This window comes from Rousettus aegyptiacus, unplaced genomic scaffold (assembly GCF_014176215.1).
Source record: "Rousettus aegyptiacus isolate mRouAeg1 unplaced genomic scaffold, mRouAeg1.p scaffold_m13_p_6, whole genome shotgun sequence".
Taxonomy (NCBI): Eukaryota; Metazoa; Chordata; class Mammalia; order Chiroptera; family Pteropodidae; genus Rousettus; species Rousettus aegyptiacus.
The window spans coordinates 15,078,116-15,101,333 of NW_023416309.1; the positions used below are offsets into that span (position 1 = coordinate 15,078,116).

The 23,218-nt window shown below is 49.5% G+C and overlaps 1 protein-coding gene across 2 annotated transcripts in view; it reads right to left on the reverse strand.

Moving 5' to 3' along the window:
• Positions 1 to 23,218, reverse strand: part of CDH23 (cadherin related 23) — a 344,899-nt gene that overhangs the window by 168,706 nt on the left and 152,975 nt on the right. For both annotated transcript variants that reach the window (XM_016162284.2, XM_036223824.1), the window contains exons 9-10: positions 12,999 to 13,111; positions 11,235 to 11,423 (exon numbers count right to left, since the gene is read on the reverse strand). In XM_016162284.2, coding sequence (XP_016017770.2) covers positions 11,235 to 11,423; positions 12,999 to 13,111 — 302 coding nt within the window. The remainder of the gene's footprint in view (positions 1 to 11,234; positions 11,424 to 12,998; positions 13,112 to 23,218) is intronic.

Consider the following 23,218-nt stretch of genomic DNA (forward strand, 5'->3'; position numbering starts at 1 on the left):
TTTTGTATCTGGCTTCTTTTCTAGGTCCATCAGTGTGGTAGCATGTATTGGAACTTCAGTACTATGATGGGTACATGGTACTCCACTGTACGGAGATGCCACATTTTGTTTACACGCTCATCAGCTGATGGGCATTTTGGTGGTTTCTACAGAGTGTCTCTTTGAAAAGTCAATCAGACCAAACCACTTGCTCCCTGCTCACCACCCTCAGGCAGCTTCCTGCTTCTCTCCTGTGAAAGCTAAGCCCTGACGACACCCAGCACCCAGCCCGTCTGACCTGCCGTCCACACTCTTGCCTCCGAGTCACTGTGCTTGGAATGCTCTTCCCCTAACCATCTACATGGCTCACCCTTCATTTCACTGGGGTCGCTCCTCCAATGTCATCTTATCAGAGAGGCCCTGTGACCCCCTCCCCCTTCCCAGAAATTCCTTAAACCCTTGCCCTGCTTTATTTTCCTCCATGGCTCTCATCGCCACTTAACATAATACATCTTTGCTTGTTTGCTTCTTTAGTCTTTCACCACTGGAACATAAGTTGCCTAAGGGCTGGACTTTGGCTGTTGTGTTCACTTATGAATAGTACCTAGAATCACATCCTGCATAACAGTAGGTGCTCAACTAGTATTTATTAAATAAATGAACTAACGAATCAGTTCTTACCTTCTGCTCAATGTGAGTCCCTCTTGGGTACCTCTTACTTTTTCCTGCCCCAGGCCTGTGGGCACCCACTACCCTGCATGCTTCCCTAGCCATTGTGTGTCTTTTGCTCTGCTCTGTGACTTTATTAGAAAGTTGCTCTCTGAGCCTAGTTTTGCTCATGCAAGAAAAGCAAAGCTATCTGCCTGTTGACACACAACTCAGGGCACATGTTGGGATGAGGGAGAGGAAAACACGCTCTGTTCCATCTAATCCGGGATGTAAATGCGTGACAACCCTGACTTTGAAAACTCCTTCTCACTCTCAATTCCTTTCTCAAATAAAGACAGTAATAAATGGAGAAACTGAGGCCTGGAGAGGAAGAAGGGTCTGCCCTGTGCCTTCAGGGATAGAGTGACAACACAGCCATGAAAACTTACCTTGCCATGAAATGCCTCCTGTCTCCTCCCAACACATCCCTGCACCAACATCCCTTCCAGGGGACAGAGTCAGCAGGAGCCCAGGAGAGCAGGGCTGGGTGCTGGCTCTGGGGAGTAGGCTCCGTGCCCTTTTGGGTGACCCACCCTTACCACAGCTGCCCAGCAGGACGCTTCAGTCCCTATTACTTGTTGATTAGGATGTTTCACAGCCCATGGTCACAGTGATGGAGTGAGACAATCAGGCACAACTCCCAGTTGAGCTGTGTTTAGCCCTACCCTTTGAGACAGGAGGACAAAGAAGATACACCATCTATTGCTGTCAGGGGCTCAGTGGGAGGTGGCAGATGAGGCAGACAGGGAAGTGTGGGAGGGTGAAACTGGACTCACCAGTACCCATGGTGAAGGGGCACCATAGTGGGCATGAAATAGCCAAGAGGGAGAGGAGGAGATATAGTGGATGAAGTTTGTTAGTTCTGCTTCTGCTCCCAGTGGGGGTCTTCAGGAAGACCAGCAGCTTTTAGGGAGCATGACTCTTAGAATAAAATGATTCCTTCTACTTTCCATCGGTGCCAGTCCTGCTCGTGAGCGTGAGTGGTGGTGGGTGTGGGGAAGGAGACTACAGCCAGGGAGCTGGGGGAAAAGGGAATGATGCCCCAAATCTAGTACTGTGGCCAAGGAGCCCCAGCCACAGGCACTAGGGCAGGGACGGGGTGAGGAATGGACCCTGGCACTACAGCTGCCAGATGGGCCCTGCCTACTTCACACCCCAATGGTGCTACAGGGGCCTGGTGTAAATAGCGTGCTAATTAGATTTACAGATGAGACTAAATTAGGAGGTGTCTGAATCCTGCCGAGGACACCCTCTGGTCCTCAGGGAGGTTGGAGCTTAGCAGGCTGTAGGGAATCACACCACGGGATGCAGCCACGCACAGAAAAATCCTCATAATCATCATTCTCATAATAAGAGCTTCAGCGAAGGCAACTGGGGAGAAATTAATGGGAAAAAGCACAGATGGGGCTGCCCTGCTCCCCCCAGCTCCCCTTCCAAAGAGGCTTTGCTTTGAAGTCAACAGATATTTTCCTGGAGAGTCTAATCTTGGGGGAGGAACCCTAGAAATGTGAGCTGAAGCTGTGAGACAGCAGGTATTGCAGTCGGACCGCTGCCCACTGTCAGGGAGCAGAGGGTGGGGGGATGGGGAGATAGGAGTGGGACAAAGGTGCAAAGGTGCTCACCCAGGCACCAGGGATTCCAGGTACCAGCTGCGCTGACATTGCTTTGGGTGGATGCTTAACCTCTGCTATGCAACAGAACCACTAAAGAGCCTTTTAGAAAAAGGAGCAGCCAGGATGGGCATCCAAGCTGGGGGAATGGGGAATAGGAATAAGGCAATGCTGACCTTCACTTCCCCATGCGCCTCACCTTGGTTGCTCCTTGGACCAGAGCCCTCATCCCCTATCTCCTCTCAGCTTTACTTCACTGATGAAATCACAAGCTGGCTGAGAGGTACGGAATGTTGGAAGATTTCCAATCACTTCCCTGTACCTCCTGGGGAATTCAGTGGGAGGTGGGTGATTTCCCGCCAGATCTGAGTTACCTCCCTAATGGAGGGGAAAGAAGGGTCTGGATAATTGGGTAATCATACATCCACAGGGACAGCAAGAACCTACATCCGCTTCTCTGGATGCTGGCAGCCAGCCCTTCCCTCTCTCCCTCACCTCTCTTCACTTCATCTAGAGTTTAGTTTCTAGTTCAAATTGCTTTGGAAAAATAGGAAAGCAGAGGTCTACGCTCTGGGTCACATCAGCAGGTTGGAAGAGTTTATAACAGCAGGAATCACTCCTTGGGGTGGCAGGGATGTATACGTCTGTGTCTCTACCAAAAAGTAAATGCTGGTGATGGATTTATGGGGCCCAGCTGAACAGTGGCCAGGATGGTCCAGAACTAAAAAATGGACCCTCAGCTGAATGTGTGACATGGAGCAAACTGCCTCCCTGCTTCCGCCCCACTCCACCCCACCCCACATGAATGTGTGGCTCAGGATGTCAACCCCAAGAACCAGTGAAATGTCCGCCTTGGGGCATAAGCCCAAGGAGGGAGCTGGGCTGAAGGAGAGCAGTTAGTGACCACAGAGAATCAAGTAGGGTTTTCACTTTTTTTGTGCCATGAATCCCTCTGACAGTCTGGGGAAACCCATGGGCCCCCTTCTCAGAATAACATTTTTAATTGCATAAAATACACAGACCACAAAATCAATTATTTTGAAATACAGTCATCAAAGTATTTTAAAAGGATATTATAGTAGAATTATGTGCTCTTTAATGCATTAAATAATGAGATTTAGCAGTAATATATGCTGTAATTTCAAAATAGTGATGAGTGTAAATGACATTTTGAGATCCCTGGGACACCTGTAATGTGATATGAAAATATCTGAGATTTCTCTTGGGGTCAAAGTCACAGGTAGCACTAATGCACTGCGGTTCGTTTCTATTTTCATATTTAAAGGAAGTGAGCAAGTTCAGTTAGAGGCTAGTGAAAATAAAGGTGCTGAGTTTTCTTTATCCAGGGTCATAGATACCTTGGGGGACAGGAATCAGGGGACCCTCACCTCCGGTTTAAGAACCCCCGCACTGAAAGGAAGCCTGGGAGGGGCCCATGAGCAGAGATCCACAGCCCTGCAGGGGCCAAAGAAACTGCAGGCCGGATAGACTGACTAATAGGAACAAATGCTAAAATAAATTTAAATAAATACAAGGTTGCGGGCTGGCTCCCTGACAGGTCTGGAGCACATGTGGAATGGAAAATGAGGGTGATGGATAAAAATCAGGGCCAAGATTAGCAGGAGAACAAGAAAAACCTCCCCTTCTCACTGTCCCTCCCCTTCCTCCATCCCTACAAATAAACCCGATATTCTGGAATGTGGCTTTTTCTCCCCGTCATTTGCTTTCTTTTATTTATTTATTTGGTGATGTTTTCTCCTTGGGGAGGTGGGTAATTCTCTCTTTTTTTCTTTGCCCCTCAAACAAATGAACCGTGTCATCTCCTGGCTGAAATAGGAATTAGCTCCTGACAGATGAGTCCCTGTTCACCTCTGCAGTGAGGGTGCACCCCCTTGCTTTACCTCCCCCCTCTTCCTCCCAGCAGCCAGTTTCAGCCTGCTTGATGGGACTGAACCTTTGAGAATGGGGAGCCATGGCCACAAATGGGGAGCCCCTCAGTATGTGCAAGAAGCATAGAATTGCAGTTAGCATTAACGTAATGGCTAGGTGTAGAGTCAGAGGAGAGAGAGAACAATCAGGGGGATTATTTTATAAACTATGTAAAAGTCTAACCAGTGTACCATAGACTTGAAACCAATAATGAAATTAAATTAAAAAAAGAAGCACATGATTGAGAGTTCAAGGCCAGGTTCTGAGACACACTGACTGTGTGACCTTGGGGAAGCCCCTTAACCTCTCTGAGCCTCAACTTCCTCCTTTCTGAAGAGGACACAATAATATACGTATTTCTCAGGGCTGGGGATAACAAAAATAGTTAAAATTTAAAGAGTGCTTTTTCTGGGCCTGGCACTGTTCTAAATATACATATTAATATATTTAGTCCTCATAACAGCTTTGTGAGGTAGGTACTATTATCGTCTCCATTTCGTAGATAAGAAAACCAAATCAGAGAGGATACATAAGTACCCTAAGGTCACACAGATAAAAAGTGGCAGGGCCAGCATTTGAACCCAGTCAGTCTGGCCTCAAAGCCCTTGTTTTTCACTACTCCAGCTTCCTCTCTCTCTATGCTGAGAAAGGATGCTCTAGGTGGTACCAAATAAAAGAGCACATGAATGGGCTGAGAGAGGGTGGTGGGGATCAGGCCCATAGAGGCCCCAGGCCCCTCTGCTCAAGGCGGGGAGCAGCTGGAACAAGTTCGAGGAAGGGAGGATGGACAAATATCAGGGGTAAGAGTGAAGAGGGAAGCTCAGACAGCAACCTCCCCACCCCGTGCCCCCAGGTCTTCTTAGACCAAAAGAATGTGAGGATGTAAAGAGCCTTAATTAAGACTGACCAGTCTGACCCATGGTTTTCCAGAGGTAGACACTGAGGCACGGAGTGGGAATATGACTTGCCTGGAATCACTCTGTGAATGAGGAACAAAACTGAGGTGGCTGCTCTGTTTTCTCTAGCACCTTCTCTAGGCAGGCAGGGTAGGTCTGGCAGCAAAATGCTGTGATCAGAGTTAACAATCCTGGGCCAGTTTTAACTTGGGAGAGCCTCTGTCACAAAGACTGAAAGTAGCCATTCAGTGTCTTCCTGGGAAGAATTCCGAAGGCAGTTTCTATTGGACTTTTTGGGTTTCATTATAAAGGGAATAGGGTTCTTGGCTTCTTGCAAACACCTTAAGAGGAAAATGGGTAAGCTGCAAGAGAACCTTAAGTTAGACACTAAAAGCACCTGCACAGGAGGTCAGCTGAGGTGGGAGAGTTTTCTGTTTGGGAAACTTTGCTACTTTTCCCTGCTTCCACCCTTGGCCCCGGATAGTCCATTTTCAACACAGCAATCAGAGGGCTCCTTAAGAAAGATAACTCAGAGCATGTCAACTTCCTGGCTCCCCACCAGGCTCACAGTAACAGAAAAACACTCTCCTGCGGCTGGCAAGGCCTGGCCCCTCCTGATGACTGCATTCTCACCTCCTCCTGCTCCATCAAGCTCCCCCTGGCCAGCCACATGAGCCTCTTTTCTGCTCCCTGAAAATGCCAGGCCGTTTCTGGGGACCTCTGCCCTTGCAGGGGAGAGTCCGCTGCAAAAAGTCTTCTCCCTCTGCAGCTCTGCGTCGCTGCCTCCTCCACGCTATGTAACTGTTGCTCTAATGTCACCTCCCTGGAAGGCCTTCTGGACCACTGAGTCGAAAATAGCCCCCTACCCCAGCCCATCGCTCACCCTGTCTATTGACTTCTTGACATTCATTTCCACCTACAATGATGCTGGTGCTCATTCCTCCTGCTTCCCCACTGGAATGACATAGAAGCTCTTGGAGGTCAGGGACTGCATCTGCAGCACTATCTCCCCAGTGCTGGGCACAGCACAGGTGCACGATAATGTTGGTGGAGTGAATGAATGCACGATCCTCCTCTCTTGTGTAAATTTCAGCATTGTCCCTCAGCAAAGTGGGGGTGAGGGGGTAAATCAATGAGGTCCGGAGGCCATTCTGAAATGATTTCAATTTCCAGAAGCAGCCAGAACCTGGCAGCAGAGGCCTCTTGGGGTGGAGAGGGGATGCTGGTACCCTACTCCCCCCTCTAACCTTGTTCCTCTGAACAACAACAAAAAGGTTCATAAGGATAGCAGCAAACGTTCTGAGAAGTGGTGGGTTAGACTTGAGACAGGAATAAAGTGGATCAAATGCTCCCAACTCCTGAGAAGATACAATGTACATGAACGTCATTTTTCCTGATTGGTAGGAGGGTGCGAAGAACTGTCCATTTTCAGCAATTTGAGTCAACTGGAAAGGGTTGTGTATAATGCAAACACCGTCTTTTAAAATAATATTTAAAAAATCCCTTTGCTGGAATTTTTAAAGCAGCCAGAGGCACAAATGGTCTCCTACACTCCCTGCCTCCCTCCCCCAACCCTTCAGAGGCAGAATGCAGAACACAGATAATCAACTGGCAGCTTAGTAGAGGGGCGGTTTTTGGGACAACTGAACAGAAAATTCCAACCATCCCAAAACCCCCACCCCAAGCAGATGGGAAAACATGACAGCCTTGGGGCTGGCTCAGCTGTAGGTAGGACTGGGGGAGGGCCGAAGGCAAGATCAAGAGAGGAAAAGTTGAACGAAGTGGAAAAAGCACAAAGAATGTGCTGTGGTCAGGGAATAGGTAAGCATACAGCGGAATCCAAGCAGTCCGGAGTGCCGCTTCCTTGCTGTGGCTTCCTAGAGCCCAGAGGAAGAGAGAAGAGATTGCCCAGCAGCCGCCACTGGGGAATGAAGCTGCCACGGCCTTTAATTTGAAACTCAGACATCTCCTATACCGAGACTGACTCCTGGGGCCTTTGCCTTGAGATTGTGTGTGTGTGTGTGTGTGTGTGTGTGTGTGCGCGCGCGCACGCGCGCGCGATTTGCATTACAACCATCTATTTGCATCTCAACTGTCACGTGGCACAAATGCGTTGTTGGTTTCAGCCCACCCCATCCCTTCCTTCTCTGGCTTCTGTGAGTTTTCTATAGCTGGGCAAATAAGAAGAAATTACTCTGAGAGACTTGACAATGAAGATGGAGCCCTTGGGAGACAGAAAGGGCCTCTTTCAAGCACCTTTGTTGTCTTGAATGGTCTGGCAGGGCCTGAGATTCAGCAAGAAACTGAGTAGCATCTTAGATCTGGAGGGGATGGCAGGCATCAACTAGTCTTTATGAATTAGATTAGCATCCTAATGAGGACTGACTGCCACAAAGTGCTGAGAGGTTAAACTGCTTCCTGCTTCCCTTTCTGTTTTCCATCAGTACCCTCTACTGCCCCACAGTGGACTTCTGAGGTTACTTTCCCACACAAATTTGGCTGGAATTGGGCTTCAGCACAGGGTCACTCATTGATGATCAGTTCAGATCACTGTATCATTTAACCATGCTTTAATTCCGCCAATACATGTTTCTGCAGTGCCTCCCAAGCGCCAGGCAGAGTTTGAGGCACTGGGTTATACTCGTGAGCAAAAGGAGACCTGCCTCTGCCTGTGGCTCATTCAGTCCAATGGGGAGACAGATGTTATTGAGATCATCACACTAATAATTGCCAAATCACAATCATGGTGAGTGCAAGAGAGAGTCACATGGTTCTATAGAATCTGTGACAAAGGGATTTCACCTCTCCCCATGCTCCCTTTCCTCCTCCACGTTTCCTCAATAAACATATTTTCCTGCCACACCTGGCAAATCCAGGGTCACCTTCAACCCAAACACAAATCCCAAGAGACGTATTCTCTCCTCAGAAAGCAAACTGGAAGAAATGACACTTTTAAGAAAATCTCTTTTACGAAAATTGTCTGATTTCTTTTTGAGCATCCTTAAGTGTTCCAGTGCCAGTGGCCTCTGTCTTTTCTGTTCCTGTTGGCAATGTGCCTGAACACTCCAGCCTGGGAACCTGGTCACTGACCCTCAGCACCCAAGATTGGGCCCCGGGAGCATTTACCAGTCCAGATCTGAATCCCTCTGGAGTTTCTGAGAGAGGAGAAGAGATGGAAGATACAAAAGATGGAAGATACAGGGAAGTTCAGAAAGCAAGTTATCCCTCCTTCTTATTTAGGAAGAAGCCCAGGACCACATTTGGGGAGGTTTGGGTACAGCTTTACTGGAAGCCTGGAGGATGGCCCAGAGGACCTTAGGGTGAGGTAGTCTGGGCTTCGGAGCTGCCACTCCTTGGGGGTAGTTTTCTTTCTGTACTTCACTGTGCCCTAGAACAGTGGGGCACTCTAGGGAGGAGGTCAGTCCTCTACTGTCAGAGGCAGTGGCCAAATCCCCGGGGACAACAGAATGGTCCCTGGCAATGCTGGGCACCATGTCTGCAGTGGGTGTGCTGATGTGTGTGCTGGGTGGGGCACAGTCACTAGAGGCAGGCTGGACCCTTGGCATTGTACAGATGCTTCAGACGGGGCTTCTAGTAAAGAGAGCCAGGGATAAAACCCAAGGGGTCAGGGTAACCTTCAAAACCCTCAATCAGTCTCAGGGAGCAGGCCCTGATGGTTCTGGCTCTACTAGTGGCGATACTCCCTGGATCCCTCAGGTTAACACCTACGTATGGCGGGCACCACAATAAGTCCTGTGAACAAAACATTTGATCTCCCTTCCTCCATATCCTTGTTGGTATCCTCTGTGGCAGACACAAATAGGTAGCTACGTCCCCACATTCTGCAGCCTTCTGGCAATGAGATGGGGCACTCATAGCTAGTTCTGGCTGATGGGCATGAAGCATAGAGGATAAAGCATAGAGGAGCTGGTACTTAACCCTCCAGCTGTCTCCTCCCGGTTGCAGTGACCGACGGAACTGCAGAGTATGTACCTGAGTGACTACACATAGAGGGTCTCCCTGCCCACTTGTGCTGGATAAGTAATCTGAGTGAGAAATAAGCTCCTGTTTCAAGGTTCATTTGTTACTACAATAGAAACTAACTGACATTTTCTTTTTATTTCTTTTTACACAGATGAGCAAAGTGAGGCTTAGAAAGGGTTAATGACTCACCCAAGGTCACAGAGCTAACGAATGGCAAGGCTGCACTTGAACACAGGCCCTGTCTGAGCTTGGTCTGTGAACCACCACACGAGCTGTCTCCCCTCTTGGCTGCCTCCAAAATCAAGCCCAAATTCTTTGGCTTGGCATTCAAGGCCTTCCAAGGTCATGTCCCAGCCCACCTTCCCACTAGCCCACTACACACACCCTGCATCAGTTGCCTGAGTCGCTCCTGTTTCCTCGATCCACTCACAGGTTTCTCCCTCTGGGCCTCTCTGTGGGCCACTGCCCACCCCACCAGCCCTCCTGTGCTCCCTTTCATGATCTGATTTAGAGCCCGAGGCTCAGCTCTAGCCGCCCCCCTCTCATCATAGAGCCTTTCGTGATCCTCCCAGCTCCTGCTTCCCCTTTCCCCAGTTGAGCTCTGAAGCCCTGCCTGCCTGTAGTCACGGGACCCTGGACCCACATTCCTGTATCAGGGTCTCTCCTCTCTCGGGCATTATCATTAGCCTGAAACCAAAGAGAATCTCTTCTGAGGTTCTCATTCACACAGCAGTCTCTAAGGGGGCTGCTGCACTCCAGGGGGATACAAGATGATCCACTGGGGTGTGAGCACATATTTGAACTTGTTATGCTTGTTTATCTCCACCTTTTAAACTTTTTACATTTCTGTAAATGTTTTAAAAGGTACATACTACATTTGTGTAACCATACTTGGCCCCTTGGGACAAAGACCACAGTTTACACTTCCTGGACACCCTCAAGGGACCAAATATAGATCCTTGTAAATAGCAGGTGCTCAGTACATACTTTTTGTCTCAGACAGATGGTTTCAGACTGCCTTAGCAGGAGATAGAGTCACATGCATGCACATGTGTGAGCACACACGTACCTACACACACACACACACACACACACACACACATATACCCGGGGACTAACCTGTCCAGTTGAGACAAGTTAGCAGAAGATGACAGGGATGTGGGAGGACAGGCTCCTGGGTGGGCATGTTGGGTGGTTTGGTGAGAACCCAGAGTGGAGAGGGGCAGAAGGAGTGAGGAGGAAGCTGGATCTGGAGCAAGGCCAGTGCCTGAGCCCCAAGTGAGGAGAAACTATAGAGAAGGATCTCGGGCTGGGAAGCCTGATGGAATTCCTGAGCAGTGAGGGCTAGGGCAGCGGTGGTAATAAACACAAGTCCTGTTAACGATGTGGCTGTGCTGGGCAGGGGAGATGAGGCATGAGGAAGGGTCAGGAGAGAAGACAGGCTGGGGAGGTTCCATCTGGATGGAAGCCTGTCCCATCCTGGCCCATGGCCCAGTGACGCCAGGCCTGACAGGGCTCATGGGGGCTACAGCTGGCCCTGGAACCTCCTCCCTCCTGTCCCTCACAAGCTCTCCTTCACTCATGACCTATGGCTCTTCCTTTTAAGACAGGCCGCAGCCAGGCAGGCTTTTAGGCAAGGGGATGAAGGCGTCCCCTCTAGAGTTTCCTTATGGCCTGGGATCCCCTTGAAAGCACTTACGTTCCTTGCATGGAAAAGGAGGGATCGTTATTACATTGAAAGCAGGAGTAAGACTTTCTTGCAGGGTCGTCATTTATACAAGAGCTTCTACCTTTTAAAATTTCTATTTTTGGACGTATGTTTTGCAGTGTACATATTAGATTAGTAGGATGACGATGTACATAATTTCTAAATAACTAACTACATATTAAAGGTATGTGCTCAAATGTTTTCTGCAGGGTGTAGGGGGTAGTCAAAATGTTTAGAGACTACTATTTTTCTCCAGTCTTATTTATCCTTAGAACATAGTAGGGGAGGGGGTTCAGCCATGTTTGTTTCTATTTTATAGATGGGGACCTGGAAACCCAGAGATACCTGGTGCCTATCCCAGGGCTGTACATCCCAGGAAGGCTGGCGGGTCTGGATTGGCCATATGTTCCAGGGACTCACCTCGTCCTTGTCCACCACCTGGATGAAGAGGGGGAGGGCGAAGCCGACCTGTGCCAGCTCAGTGATAGCCACACTGTACTCGGAGCTGTTGAACTCTGGGGCATTGTCATTTATATCAATAACCAGGATATTGAAGGTCGTGGTGACTGTGGCATCAGATGGGGTGCGGTCATCATTTAGCTCTGTGCCCTGCAGAAAAAGGACAAATACCCCAGGATGAAGGCGGCCATAATGACAATAATAGTTACCATGTACCTGGGCTTGAAATGTTAGACACAGTGCTTTATGTGAATTATCTCACTTCATTCTCATCTCAATCCCAGAAGAAAGATTCTATCATTAGCATTCCTGCTTTACTGATCCCCATCTTACTGATGAGAGACTGAGGTTCAGAGAGGTTAGGTAACTTATACAAGGACCACAGGCAGAGTAGGATTCTAGAACCAAGGGGCTGAGGTGGAATGGGGAGGACAAAACAGATTTTGGTGCTCACCAAAATGCAAAAGGAGAGTCTTTGTGCAATTTGACAGATGATGAAATGAGGCCAATGATTTTTATGCTAGTAGGTAGTCAAGACTTAATTTAGCATCTGCTATGGACTGAACTTTGTGCCAGGCACTCTGAGGTTCTGGATTGGACTCAGGAATAAGATGGACTCACATACCTGGATGCTCGATCTCTGGATCAGAGCCCTGAGGCCCCCAAATTCCTGTTCTCAGTTCCTGCCTCAAACTTCTGAACCAGAGTGTCTGGGCGAGAGGCCCAGGACTAGGTATGTTTCATCAGATCGCCAGGGGATTCAGATTCATAGCAAAGTTTGGGAACTTATCCTCACATTTTATCTAAAGGTAGATCAACTAAGTTCAGGGTCCCACAGTGAGTTGGTGGCTACAATAGGACTAGGGAGCAGCTCTCTCCCATTGGAGCTGCAACCTCCATACTAAGGGAGCAGAGACAGGAGGGAGGATGAGGAGGGCACACAGGCTTGGTGCTGGGTCTGGAAAAGGCTGTGTTTGCAGGCCCTCTCCCAGTTGGCCCACACATCAAGTGTACATCAGGTGGAAAGGAAAGAGCCAGTGGGTTAGAGGGGGCTAATTAACCATTGCTGCCCCAGGCCCTCTAAAGTTAAGGAGAACAATTAAGAGCCAGGCTGCACCATCCTTCCCGCACCAACAAAAGGGCTCCTTCCTGAGCCCCTCTCCTCAGGCTTTGCGCCATGCCCTTGCCTCAATCGATGGCTGGTGAGGACCCCTGTGGCCCAGGCGGGATCCATGCCTGAAATGGGTTTCCGAGGGAATGGCTCAGCAAGCCATTGATTTTAATTAAAACCAGCCATGAGTGGCAGGTGGCTACAGGGTCCAGGGGCTCTGGCTCCACCACACCTTCCCAAGTGGGTACCACTGCAGCTGACACCCCTCCCGGTTGCAGTTGCTGCTTCCAACAAGGTAATAGCCCTAGGAGAACTGTGGGAATTAGAAATAGGACAAAATCTCAGAAACGGAGGAGTCTTAAGAATCTGAGATGGCTACAATGGAGTGCTTGGAATTACAGATCAAAGTAAGGACTACAGGATGAGCACCTATGATGTGCCCGGCAAATTCCCCTACATGGCCTACTCTTGATATGCGTTGGCATGAGCCCCGGGAATCAGCACAGAGAGTGGAAGTGATGCGCCTCCTGGGAGCCTCCGCCTCGGACACTTCTGGAGGCTGGCACCACAGTGTGGGCGTCTCTCTGCCCAGATGGAGGTTGTGCAGCTCTTACCTTCACAGTCAGGATAAAGCCATGGCTATAAAGGGGGTTCTCCCGGTCTAGCAGGCCATTCAAGGTCAGCGCCCCACTGATGTAGTCCAGGGCAAAGATGCTGTTGGTATTCCCTGCAGGAAAGAGAAGCATTCCAGGTACGAATGGGGCCCAGGGTGGGTGGACCAGGGGCTGGGGCCAGGGCTCCTCTCCAGGCGTTAAGGATGAATCAGTAACTTAAAATGGAGGCTGGCTCAAGGGAGCATGGAGAGAGCTCTGGGGTACATAGCAGTACATGACCCAGGCAGTAGACAGCACTGAATCACAGAAGGAGAGTGTTATGCCCTTACAGCCTTCTTCCGGTCTCTCCGAGTGGAAGAAAGTCTTGGTTGGGTGTTAATATGTCTGTAACAACTCTCTAACACTCTCTTGTTTTCCCCTTTAGCAAAGAGAATGGGCTTCGGGCTCAGAACCTCCAAAGGGAGCACTGCCCAGCGAGGACTCAGTAACTTCAATGTTCTGAATGTTTGTGTATCCCCAGAATTCATATGGAGAAATCTTTACCTCCAAAGTGATGGTTTTAGTAGGTGGAGACTTTGGGAGGTGATTAGGTCATGAGGGTGGAGCCCCATGAATGGGATTTGTGCTCTTATAAAAGAGAACCCACGATGCTCCATGCTGGCACTCTGACCTGGGACATCCCAGCCTCCAGAACTGTGAGAAATAAATTTCTGTTATTTACAAGTGACCCAGTCTGTGGTATTATGATATAGCAGCCCAAATGGACTAAGGCAGTAACTTGGTCTTGTTTCTTTTGTGCTTATTTTATGGCCATTTTCTATTCTATTCCAATTTTCTATTAATGGCAGGAATGCAAAGTTTCCCTTTGTAATAAATATGTTAAAAACATAATTCAATTTTAAGAATAAGTATTTATTTTAAGTACTTATCAAAATTTTAAATATGTATTTAGAGTACTAGCAAAAGTCATACACAAATGATACTGGCTCCGACGGAGGCTTCTAAATCCCTATCCCTCTCTCCCCACCGACTTCATTTTATAAGTCCCCTTCAGGCACCCTGTGCCCTCACAGTTCCTCAGGTTCTCCAAATTACTACGTTCATCCCTGCTTCCTTGTCTTTCAGTGGCCACCTTCCTCTCTTGGCTTCACCTTCCCTCCTCCTACCTGGTACCTGCACGCACACCCCTCCTCCTGCCGGCTTCCACGAAGGTAGTCAGTCCTACCTCTCTGGCTGACCCCTCCACCCCCAGGGCAGGAGCCATTGTTCTTTTTGTTCTCTGGTGGCTTCCTGTGTGTTCATATGACCTTCCCACTCAAGTTAGAAGCCCCCTGAAGATGGGGGCCTTTTATGACTGTCCCTCGAGGTCTCTGGCCAGTGCTGGGCACCCAGTGGCAAGCATGTTCCTGAAGGATGGCTGTTCCCATTGGGGTCCCCGTACTTGCCTTTGTGGCCTTCCCACCAGGCTGTGAGCTCACCTCTTCGTCTGGGAAAATCCCAGTTCCACTCTCCTATCTTCCTCACTGACTAGTGTGTTGGTTCATCCACAAACTCGCTCGCCTACTGCCATTTGTTCACATGGTCAGCAATCCCTTGGACAGGCTATCCTATGGCCAGACCCTGTGTGTGGCACTGTGGAGGGGTGCAGACATCACTCTGCCAGGGATTCTGATGCTGAAGCGCTTGGGGCCCGGTAAGGGAGCTTTGTCATCCACAAAGGTCAGCATCTCTGAATTCATAGTAGAATGAAGCTATGCACTGGGAAGGCTCAAAGAAGGAAAGCTTCATGGAGTAGGTGGCATTGATCCCCTACACCATTGTTTAGCTGTGTGGTCCTGGGCAACTTACCTAACCCCTCTGTGTCCTGGTTCTCTTATCTGTCAAATGGGAATAATAATGGATCTGCCTCATAAGATTATGATCATTAAATGAGTGTGAAAAAAATATATATGCCAGCTTGGAACAGTTCCTGGCACAAAAGAAATACTCAGTAAGTATTGTTTAAGCTGGACCTGAAGGACAGGCAGGACCAGGAAGGGGGTGGATGGACACTGATTCCACAGGAGGGAACTGATATCAGGCATTCGACACGCACAGGTGGACACCGGGATCACACCGGAAGCTGCTGCATCTCCCCGCTCCTCCCCTCCCCCAGCTCTAAAGAGATCTACACACAGCAGGGGCTCGTATCATCTCTGGGATTAACTAGGGAAAAAGTAGAGTGGAGACAACTTCCTCTTCTAACTTTAGTCTTTGGGACCGGGGCTGTTCTCGGCCAACCCCGTGCCGGTAGGCAAGGCGGCCTGTTTCCACCTGGTTGGTGTCTAGAGGTCTGCTTCTGCTCTGTCCTCCCAGCCGCTGCAAGGTTTGGCAGAGGCAGGGAGGAGCTGCTGATGACCATGGAGCCCAAGCAGATCTCACGTCATTCTCAGACTGTGGGCTTTGGGGACTCTGACACGAGGCCAGGCCAGGGACGGGGCATCATTCCAAGCTTCTCCTTTCCTAAAGCTTTCTCCTATGACCATAGAGAGACCTAGGTACCTTCCTGCTGTGTTTGCGTAGTGAGGAGGGCAGGGCTGTAAGAAGGCACATAAATACATGAATATAAGAAAGTTTCCTTAGCCTGGAATTATGTTGCTAGGGAAACATGCTGAGGATGCATGCTTTCATCTGTTCGTCATTAACTAACCCATTCAATAAACAATTATTGAGTTCCTACAAAGTACCAGGGACACATTCTAATGGGAGATGCAGCCGTCGACCAAGCATTCACATTAGAGGGAGATCAGTCCTGAGGTGGGGTAAGGCACAGACACCGCAGGGCTCTTTGGGGGCTGGGTCCTCTGCGCTCCAAGGCTGAGATGAAGGGCTGCCTAAAAGCAAGCCCTCAGAGCCTCGTGCTGCCCTCTCCCTCCCCAGCCACACACGCAAGTGTGCATCCCTCTCCCCAGCCCCACCTCCAGCATCCCATCATTCCGGATTTTCATATCAATTTTTTCTTCCCAATAAAGAATCTATCAAATGTTTAACGGAATGTGATTCAATTTTTATCCTTGCAAGATTTTCTCTATAAATTGTGCACAAACCAGAAGGCCCTTGCTGAACAATGTGCTTGGTTTTCAGTTTGGAAAATAGAGCTGTCTACCCTGGCACACTCGCTTAGGACTCCCCGGCCAGCACCTTTGCCCGCCTCATGGCCACACTTTCCATCCCCAACCTAGTCTGTCCCCAGGACATAAACCACCCTCCCCTGATCTAGGCATCTCCTCCAACAAACCTGTAGGCAAGAACACCCCCAATTGGAAGATATACAAACTCGAGGACCCTCCCCCAATATACACACATACACATCTTTTGCACACATTTCTGTGTGGAGTTCACCTCCCAACTTCCTGCCAAGTCTGAATCACTAACTCCCAGGCCCAACAGCCAGAAAGGTTTACACCTAGGGAGCTGACAAAGCCGCCTGAGTGAGGCATAAGCTCTGTGTTCCTACTGTCACCATGGCAACGTCAGCTCTTAAGGGGATGCCAGCTGGGGTAGGAACAGGAGGCCAGCCCTATGTCCTAAGTTGGGAGGGCCAAGGGCAGGTCTCACTCAACGACTGATTGATTAGCTCACTCCTTCATTTGAGTTCACACTGAGCATCTACTGTATGCAAGGTGCTGGAGAATCAGTAGAGAGAAGCAGGCAAGGTTCATGCTTTCAGCATCATGGTAAAGATTGATATTCCTGATATAATCACACTATTGAATGCATAAGCACTCATTGAGCTAAGGCCCCTGAAGAAAAGCAACATGGAATGGAGAGTAGAGAGGTGATTCAGATTATACTCTCTGGAGGCAGACTGCATGGGTTCAGATCATGGCTCTACTATTTGCTAGCTGGGCGACCTTTGTTAAGTTACTTAACACATCGTGGTCTCAGTTTCCCAATCTGTAAAATGGAGGTAACAATAGCACCCACCCCAGAGTGTTGCTGTGAGGATTAAATGAGTTAATACAGTGCCTAGCAAATAGCAATTTCTCAATACTGTGGCCCACCTCCTCCATCCTCACTCCTACCCATGGAGCAAGTGCCCAGGGCTGTCTGCCCAATGGGAGCACTGAGTCAACTCCATTCTCCTGCCAAGACAGCCTCACAACCAAGAGCCCGTCTATACAAACTGTCAGCCCCGGGGCCAAGGCTGAGAACAAAACCTTCAGGCTCACAGGGCATTGCGCCCTAGGCTTTGGCCTCTGCTCCCTGCATCAGTCACCCCTCAGGGTGGTCACTCCCTTGCACCCCTCATTTATCCCTCCCCAACTATTATCTCTTCCCTGGAGGGCTGTGCAAGCTTGGTAGTCACACACAAAAGTTTCTCAGCTATCTTGGAAGCTGATATCACCATGTCATCTCTCTGGTTTCCCCACATTCTTTATCCAAGTCCCATGGGGCCTGGGGGGTTGGGGGGAGGCTCACCAGGGACGCCTTTCACCTGTTTAGCCCCCATTCCGGAGCAGAAGGGCAGCTGCTTCCCTTGGGTTGACAGGTGCTATCCTAGGTGTGTGTGGATATACCTGGTAGGGGAGGGGCCTGGGGTGGAACAGGGCTGCACCTTGAGTGCCCTAAGACTTTCAGAAACTGGTGACTTAAGGCACTCACCCAAGAGAAGAAGCAGGTCATTACTGGCCCTGCTCGTTCTCTTTGGGGTAGCTACCTCCTCTAGAAGCTTCAGGCGTTAAGCTCCCTTCAAATTTGCAAGAAAAAGGCTAAGAGGATATGAATCAAGCCCACAGAAGCATGAAAGGCTGCCCAGGAGGAGTCACAGCCTTCTTTCCCCTATTTATTAAAATATAGTAGCCAGGACAGACTGTGAGATATGAGGGTGGGTGGGGCATAAAAGTAGTGACAGTGGGTTCAGGTGCTGCTGCCCAGTTTGGTGTAAAACAAGTAGAGAGGCAGAGTGGCAGCTAGAGGGCATAGCATAGTCAAGCAAAGAGCTCTGTGTTTTACAGATGGTCAAAGGCAGAGAGGAGGAAGTGGAAGAGGGAAACGGCATTGGGGGGTGTAGGCAGGTGGTCGGGGGGTGTAGGTAGGTGGTCAGATTTGGTGAGCAGGGAGGTTGCTCCTTCTTGTGGGCCATGAGGGGCTCGCCCTTCCTACTCCTCATTCAGCCTTGGGGAGGCTGACAGGCTCTCTCCCCTTCCCCAGGCGCCCCTCCTCCTGGCTCCTGCCAAATCTCATCAGTCCAGCATCTTGTCCCCTTGTTATCTCACCAGCAGCATCTTGACCCACAGTGGAGCTGGGTCTGGGCAAAAAGCAGTTTAGTGAGTGGCTGATGGTGCGTGTGGGAACACAGGCCGATGACTTTCAATTGCTTTGTCTGTTCCACTGGGCTAGGAGCGACTGCTCTCTCTACCCTCCGAGTTAAAGGAAAACCAAGGGCTCCCACCTCAGTCAGTCTGAATAGAAGAATCAGACTAGGTCAGCCACAGCTGTGGCCCAGTTCATCCAGGATAAGCTGAGAGGAGCTCTCCCCACAATAGCCAACATATATTGATTATGCCTGGCGAGTGTTTTGCATGCATATCTTTTTCGATTTTCACAAAACTCTCATGAGATAGGCCTTATTATCTCCGTTTTCCAGATGACAAAACTAAGGCACAGAGAATGACTAGCACTAGGTCATCCAGGCAGTGAAGGGTGGAGTGAGGACTTAAACTCAGCTCTCATTAAGCTAACGAGTTCAAGTCCTACCCAGAGGCCCCTGGATTTTCCTTTCCCTGCTGCCAGGGGGAGCCCATTCAATAGCTATGTGTGTGCAGCCTAAGCCACCCATCACTGTCCAGTGGAACCGTAAAATTGTGACTGGTGTAGAATTGTATCACTGGACAATGAAAATTAAGAGTCGGTCTGAGATATGGGCTTTGAGCAAGATTATCTTATAAATTAAAAATTGTTACTTAGCTGCCTGCTGACAACGGGCTGGCCTCCTGCGTGGCGCCTGGGCTGGCTACATTCAACAGCTCTGTGACCAACATATGGCAACCAGCGGTGTGGGTTACCTCGGCTTTCAACCGGCGGGGGAGATGCAGGCTGAGAGCTTGCTGCCCGTCCCGAGGACCCTCGAGGAGGCGGGGTGGGGGCGGGGGATTCGGTCTACCTCCTCCCCAGAGCTTTCCCTGAAGCCTGGAGCCTCCTCCCAGCAGATGGTTGCTGGGTGCCTCGTCTGCATTCAGGTCTCAGCTCAGACGCCGTCTTCCTACCCGCCCCACCGTTCCACTCTCGCCTCCATCAGTCTCTACTCCATTACTCCGTTTTATTTCTTTCAAAGTACTTCTAGTTTCTGAACCTCTCTTTTCATTTGTTCACGTGTTTGTTTATCCTCATCTCCCCTCACTGGAATGTAAGCCCCAGGAGGCTGGGGACAGTTTCCCCAAGTGCCCAGCTTCGACGCAGGGGTGACTTCTGAATGTTTTTTGAATGAACGAATGGACTAAAGCAGGGATATCTGCGGGCCATTCTGAAGCTAGTGTAAAAGGCTATAGAGCAGAATGCTACTGGGGTGACTTATGACATCACACATCGTAGAGGCCATAACTGCTCCAGGGCTATGAAGAGGGATTAAACAGTTAGCAATTCCACTTGGGGTTATCGGACCCTCCCGATGCACCCATGGCAATATGTTTGTTAGAGCTGAGTGCGGCTCTGTTAATTACAATTATTACTGTCCAGTCAGGGAAAGACAACCTTCGAGTCTCTCAGGTAAGCGTGAATTGCAGTCTGCCTGTCTTGCAGGCATTTCACAGAACGACAGTTTTCATCAAGCTCACTTAAGCCAATAAACGATTACCTCTTCTAATAAGACCACAAACTGAACTCTGATTAATTTGCTAATAACTGGCTCCAATTTATGAAACATTAACCTGAGTAGCCAAGGGTAGTAAAGCCTATTATGCTAGGGTTGCTAAGGGTCAAACCATGCCCCTCTCACACGCGGCAGTGCCTGACTCCCCGCAAACAGGGAGCCTCAGACAAGTGGCCCTTGGTCCTCTGAGGACTCTTTAATGAGGATCAGCAAGGCATTGCCACGGGCTAGCGCTCGAATCAGAATCCCCAAATCCTTAAAAACTTTTACTCTGCATCCAGGAGTATTTCTCCAAGGGGAATAATCTAAATGTGCCCAGAAATGCAGCTACTGGGATGCTCACAATGTTGCTGCTTAATAAGGAAAACTGGGAACAAGCTAAATGTCCAACAGTAGGGCATTAGTTAAATAAATTATGATATGAAATTCTCTAGAAATAATGTTCCAGAAGGGAAGTTTGTGACTTGAAAAGACAGATGTTTAAGACATGTTTTTGGAGTCACAAAACAGCATAGTTCTGTAGGACACATTTTTTTGTTGTTTGAAAATACATGCCTAGAACTAGGAATGAAATGTTAACACGTTAAGACTATCTCTGAGAGGTAATGCTAGAGCAAGATTTTTCGCCTCAGCACTACTGACATTCGGGCCAGATAGTTCTCTGTTGTGGAAAATGGCTCTGAACACTGTAGGATGTTCAGCAGCATCCCTAGCCTCTCGCCACTGGATGCCAGGAACACCCCTCGCCCCAGCTGCGATAACCAAAAAATCTTCAGACACTGTCCAATGTCCCCTGGGGAGGGGTGCAAAATCACTCATGGTTGAGTCATTTCAACCTCCCCCTTTTGACTTATTTGACTTACTTTTTTTTTCAAGTTAATACAAGTTCCTTTATAGAATTATCCCCAAAGCTCTAGAACTAGATAGCAGTGATGGTTGCACAGCATTGTGCATATATCGAATGCCACTGAATTATACTTTAAATGGTAAATTTTATGTCATGTATACTTTACCACACACACACACACAAAATCCCCAAGTTTTGATGATACATGTCTATGCGTTCTAAGCTGTTGCTAGATGCAGACCAATTAGGAAATGAATTCACTTTAATGAGTAATTCTTCCTCTACCTGGGTTACCACCATTACTCACAACAATTTTCTAAACTTAATTTCCTCGAGGACGGGGACCTTTCCTGCCTTGGTCACTGCTTCACTGCTACATCAGCCAGAATAAAGGAAGTGATTTACTTGAAGAGGAGTTTGCAAGGAGAGGCTGAGCAGCATAAGTTGAAGTCTCTACTCCCAAGTGATGTCCAGTCTAGATGAAGAAACAGGACCTGTGCCAAAAAAGTTGCCCAGCCCTGCTGAGGGCGGCTTGTGGTGGGCCTGAGCAGAAGGGGCTCCTTCAGCTGGGCCTTGGAGGGTAGGGTATGGGGAAGTATGGAGCAGGAGAGGGTGGTGTAGCGTGAGCAAAAGGGTAGAGGGCAGACGATGGCTTCATAGGTGTGGAGCCATTAGGAAGAGCAGAGTTCACGTGAGGCGGTGTCAGGAGCAGCTAACGCTAGGAGGCGGGAGCCTCGAATGGCAGGTAAGCAGTTTTAATTTTTGCCTGACAGCAGTGGGGAGTCCCTGGAAGCAGGATGGCCTGTTGACAATGAAGGTATGGACTGGGTGACGGTCGTGGGAAAAGAGCGATTCCCAGGACACTGACTGCGGGCCCACGCGTGTCAGGGCAGGCTCTGAGCACTTCACACGCCTTAGTCAGTTACTCCTCGTGGCAGCTCCACCTGCAGGGCATCCTCGCCGGCATCTTTATTATTCCATTTTACAGGTGAGAAAACTGAGGCACAGAGAAATTAAGTGATTTGCCTAAAGTCACACTGCTGCTAAGTGGCCGAACCAGGACTCAAGGCCAAGCTGACCGACTTCTGAGCCATAAGCCATAAGCCAGGCTGCTCCTGAGAGATGGGGAAGACATGTTCTGCCCACCGGCAGAGCACTTTGCCAGTTTGTTCAAGTGCATGAGCTCACTAGATTCTCAAAACACCCTCCGAGGCCAGCATGGCTACTCCATTTATCAGACGAGGAAACAGGCTCAGTCAGGGAAGTGACACATCCAAGGACATGTGTACTTAGTGATCATGCTGGCATTAGCACCCAGGTCTTTCAGGTCTCGTATGTCCCTCACTGCTGTGGTCTCTCCTGTGCGGGGCTGGTGCTCCCTGGCCCCTGGGGGCTAGAGACTGGCCAGGAGATGAGCAAGGTGAGGAAAAGAAAAGCAGAGGACCATGGATCCTCAGGGACCCACCTGCTCACTTGCTTGGAGCTTAGTTACCTCCAGGGCCTGGGGCAGGTGGGTCAGGGGCACCCATGCTCATCCTCATCTGGGGCCCCTCCTTGGGCCACGCGTGGGAGCCAATATGTGCTGGGAGCCTCATCCCATCTTCCCTAGAGGGCCACCTGCTCTGCCCGCTGCTGGGTCTCTGTCCCACATAACTCACCTGTGGCTTGGCACTTAACAGAGTGTCAGGGCTCTGGGAGATTTACAGGCTCCAATAAAGCCATCTCGATCTTTGAATAAGAAGCATTTGATATTTGATGATCTGAAAGGCCTTGTCCTGGAGGTGGAGTGTGAGGGGGGGAAGGAGGAGGGAAGACACTTAAGAAAACAAAGAGGACAGTGATCAGATGCCCAAGGAGAAGGACATGCAAAGTAAGGGTGTGCTCTGTCATCCTGACAGGGCCATTACCCCCGCCTCTAGTGGGACAGGCCCAGCGACTGGTGCGTCCTGGGGAGCAGGGGCACCACAGACCATCTACCACAAACTGGGCCTCTCTATACCAGACACAGGTTGGGGGGCATGAGTGATACGCCCAGGGAGCCCACCGTCTACGGGGAAGGCTGGTTACCACCAGGAAAAAGACAAAGCACATGTGTAAAGAACCCGGCATAAAGTTAGGAGACTAGATTCATACTTGCGGGCTTGCGGGCCTCTTTGCACCTGAGTTTCCTCATTGTGGGTAGGAATACTTGTCCTGCTCACAGGGCTGTTTGGAGGTTCAATGAGATAAGGGATCTGCTTTATAAACGGTAAAGTGCTGAGCTTATGCCGGGTGTGTGTCAGGGGTGGTGAACCGGGTGCCGGAGGCAGGTGGCACTAAGCAGTACCCGGAACCAGATATTGTCAGACAGAAAAGACTGTGGTGAGGTAGGGCAAGGTGTGGTGAGATGCCGATTGCAGGTACACACTGAGGTTGTGGGAAGAGAAGACTCAGTGCCTTGGAACCTTCTTCCCATCCTGTTCCCAACTGCTTCCCCTAAATGCCACTATTTCAGTTTCTTGTCTTGCCATCATCATAATCATG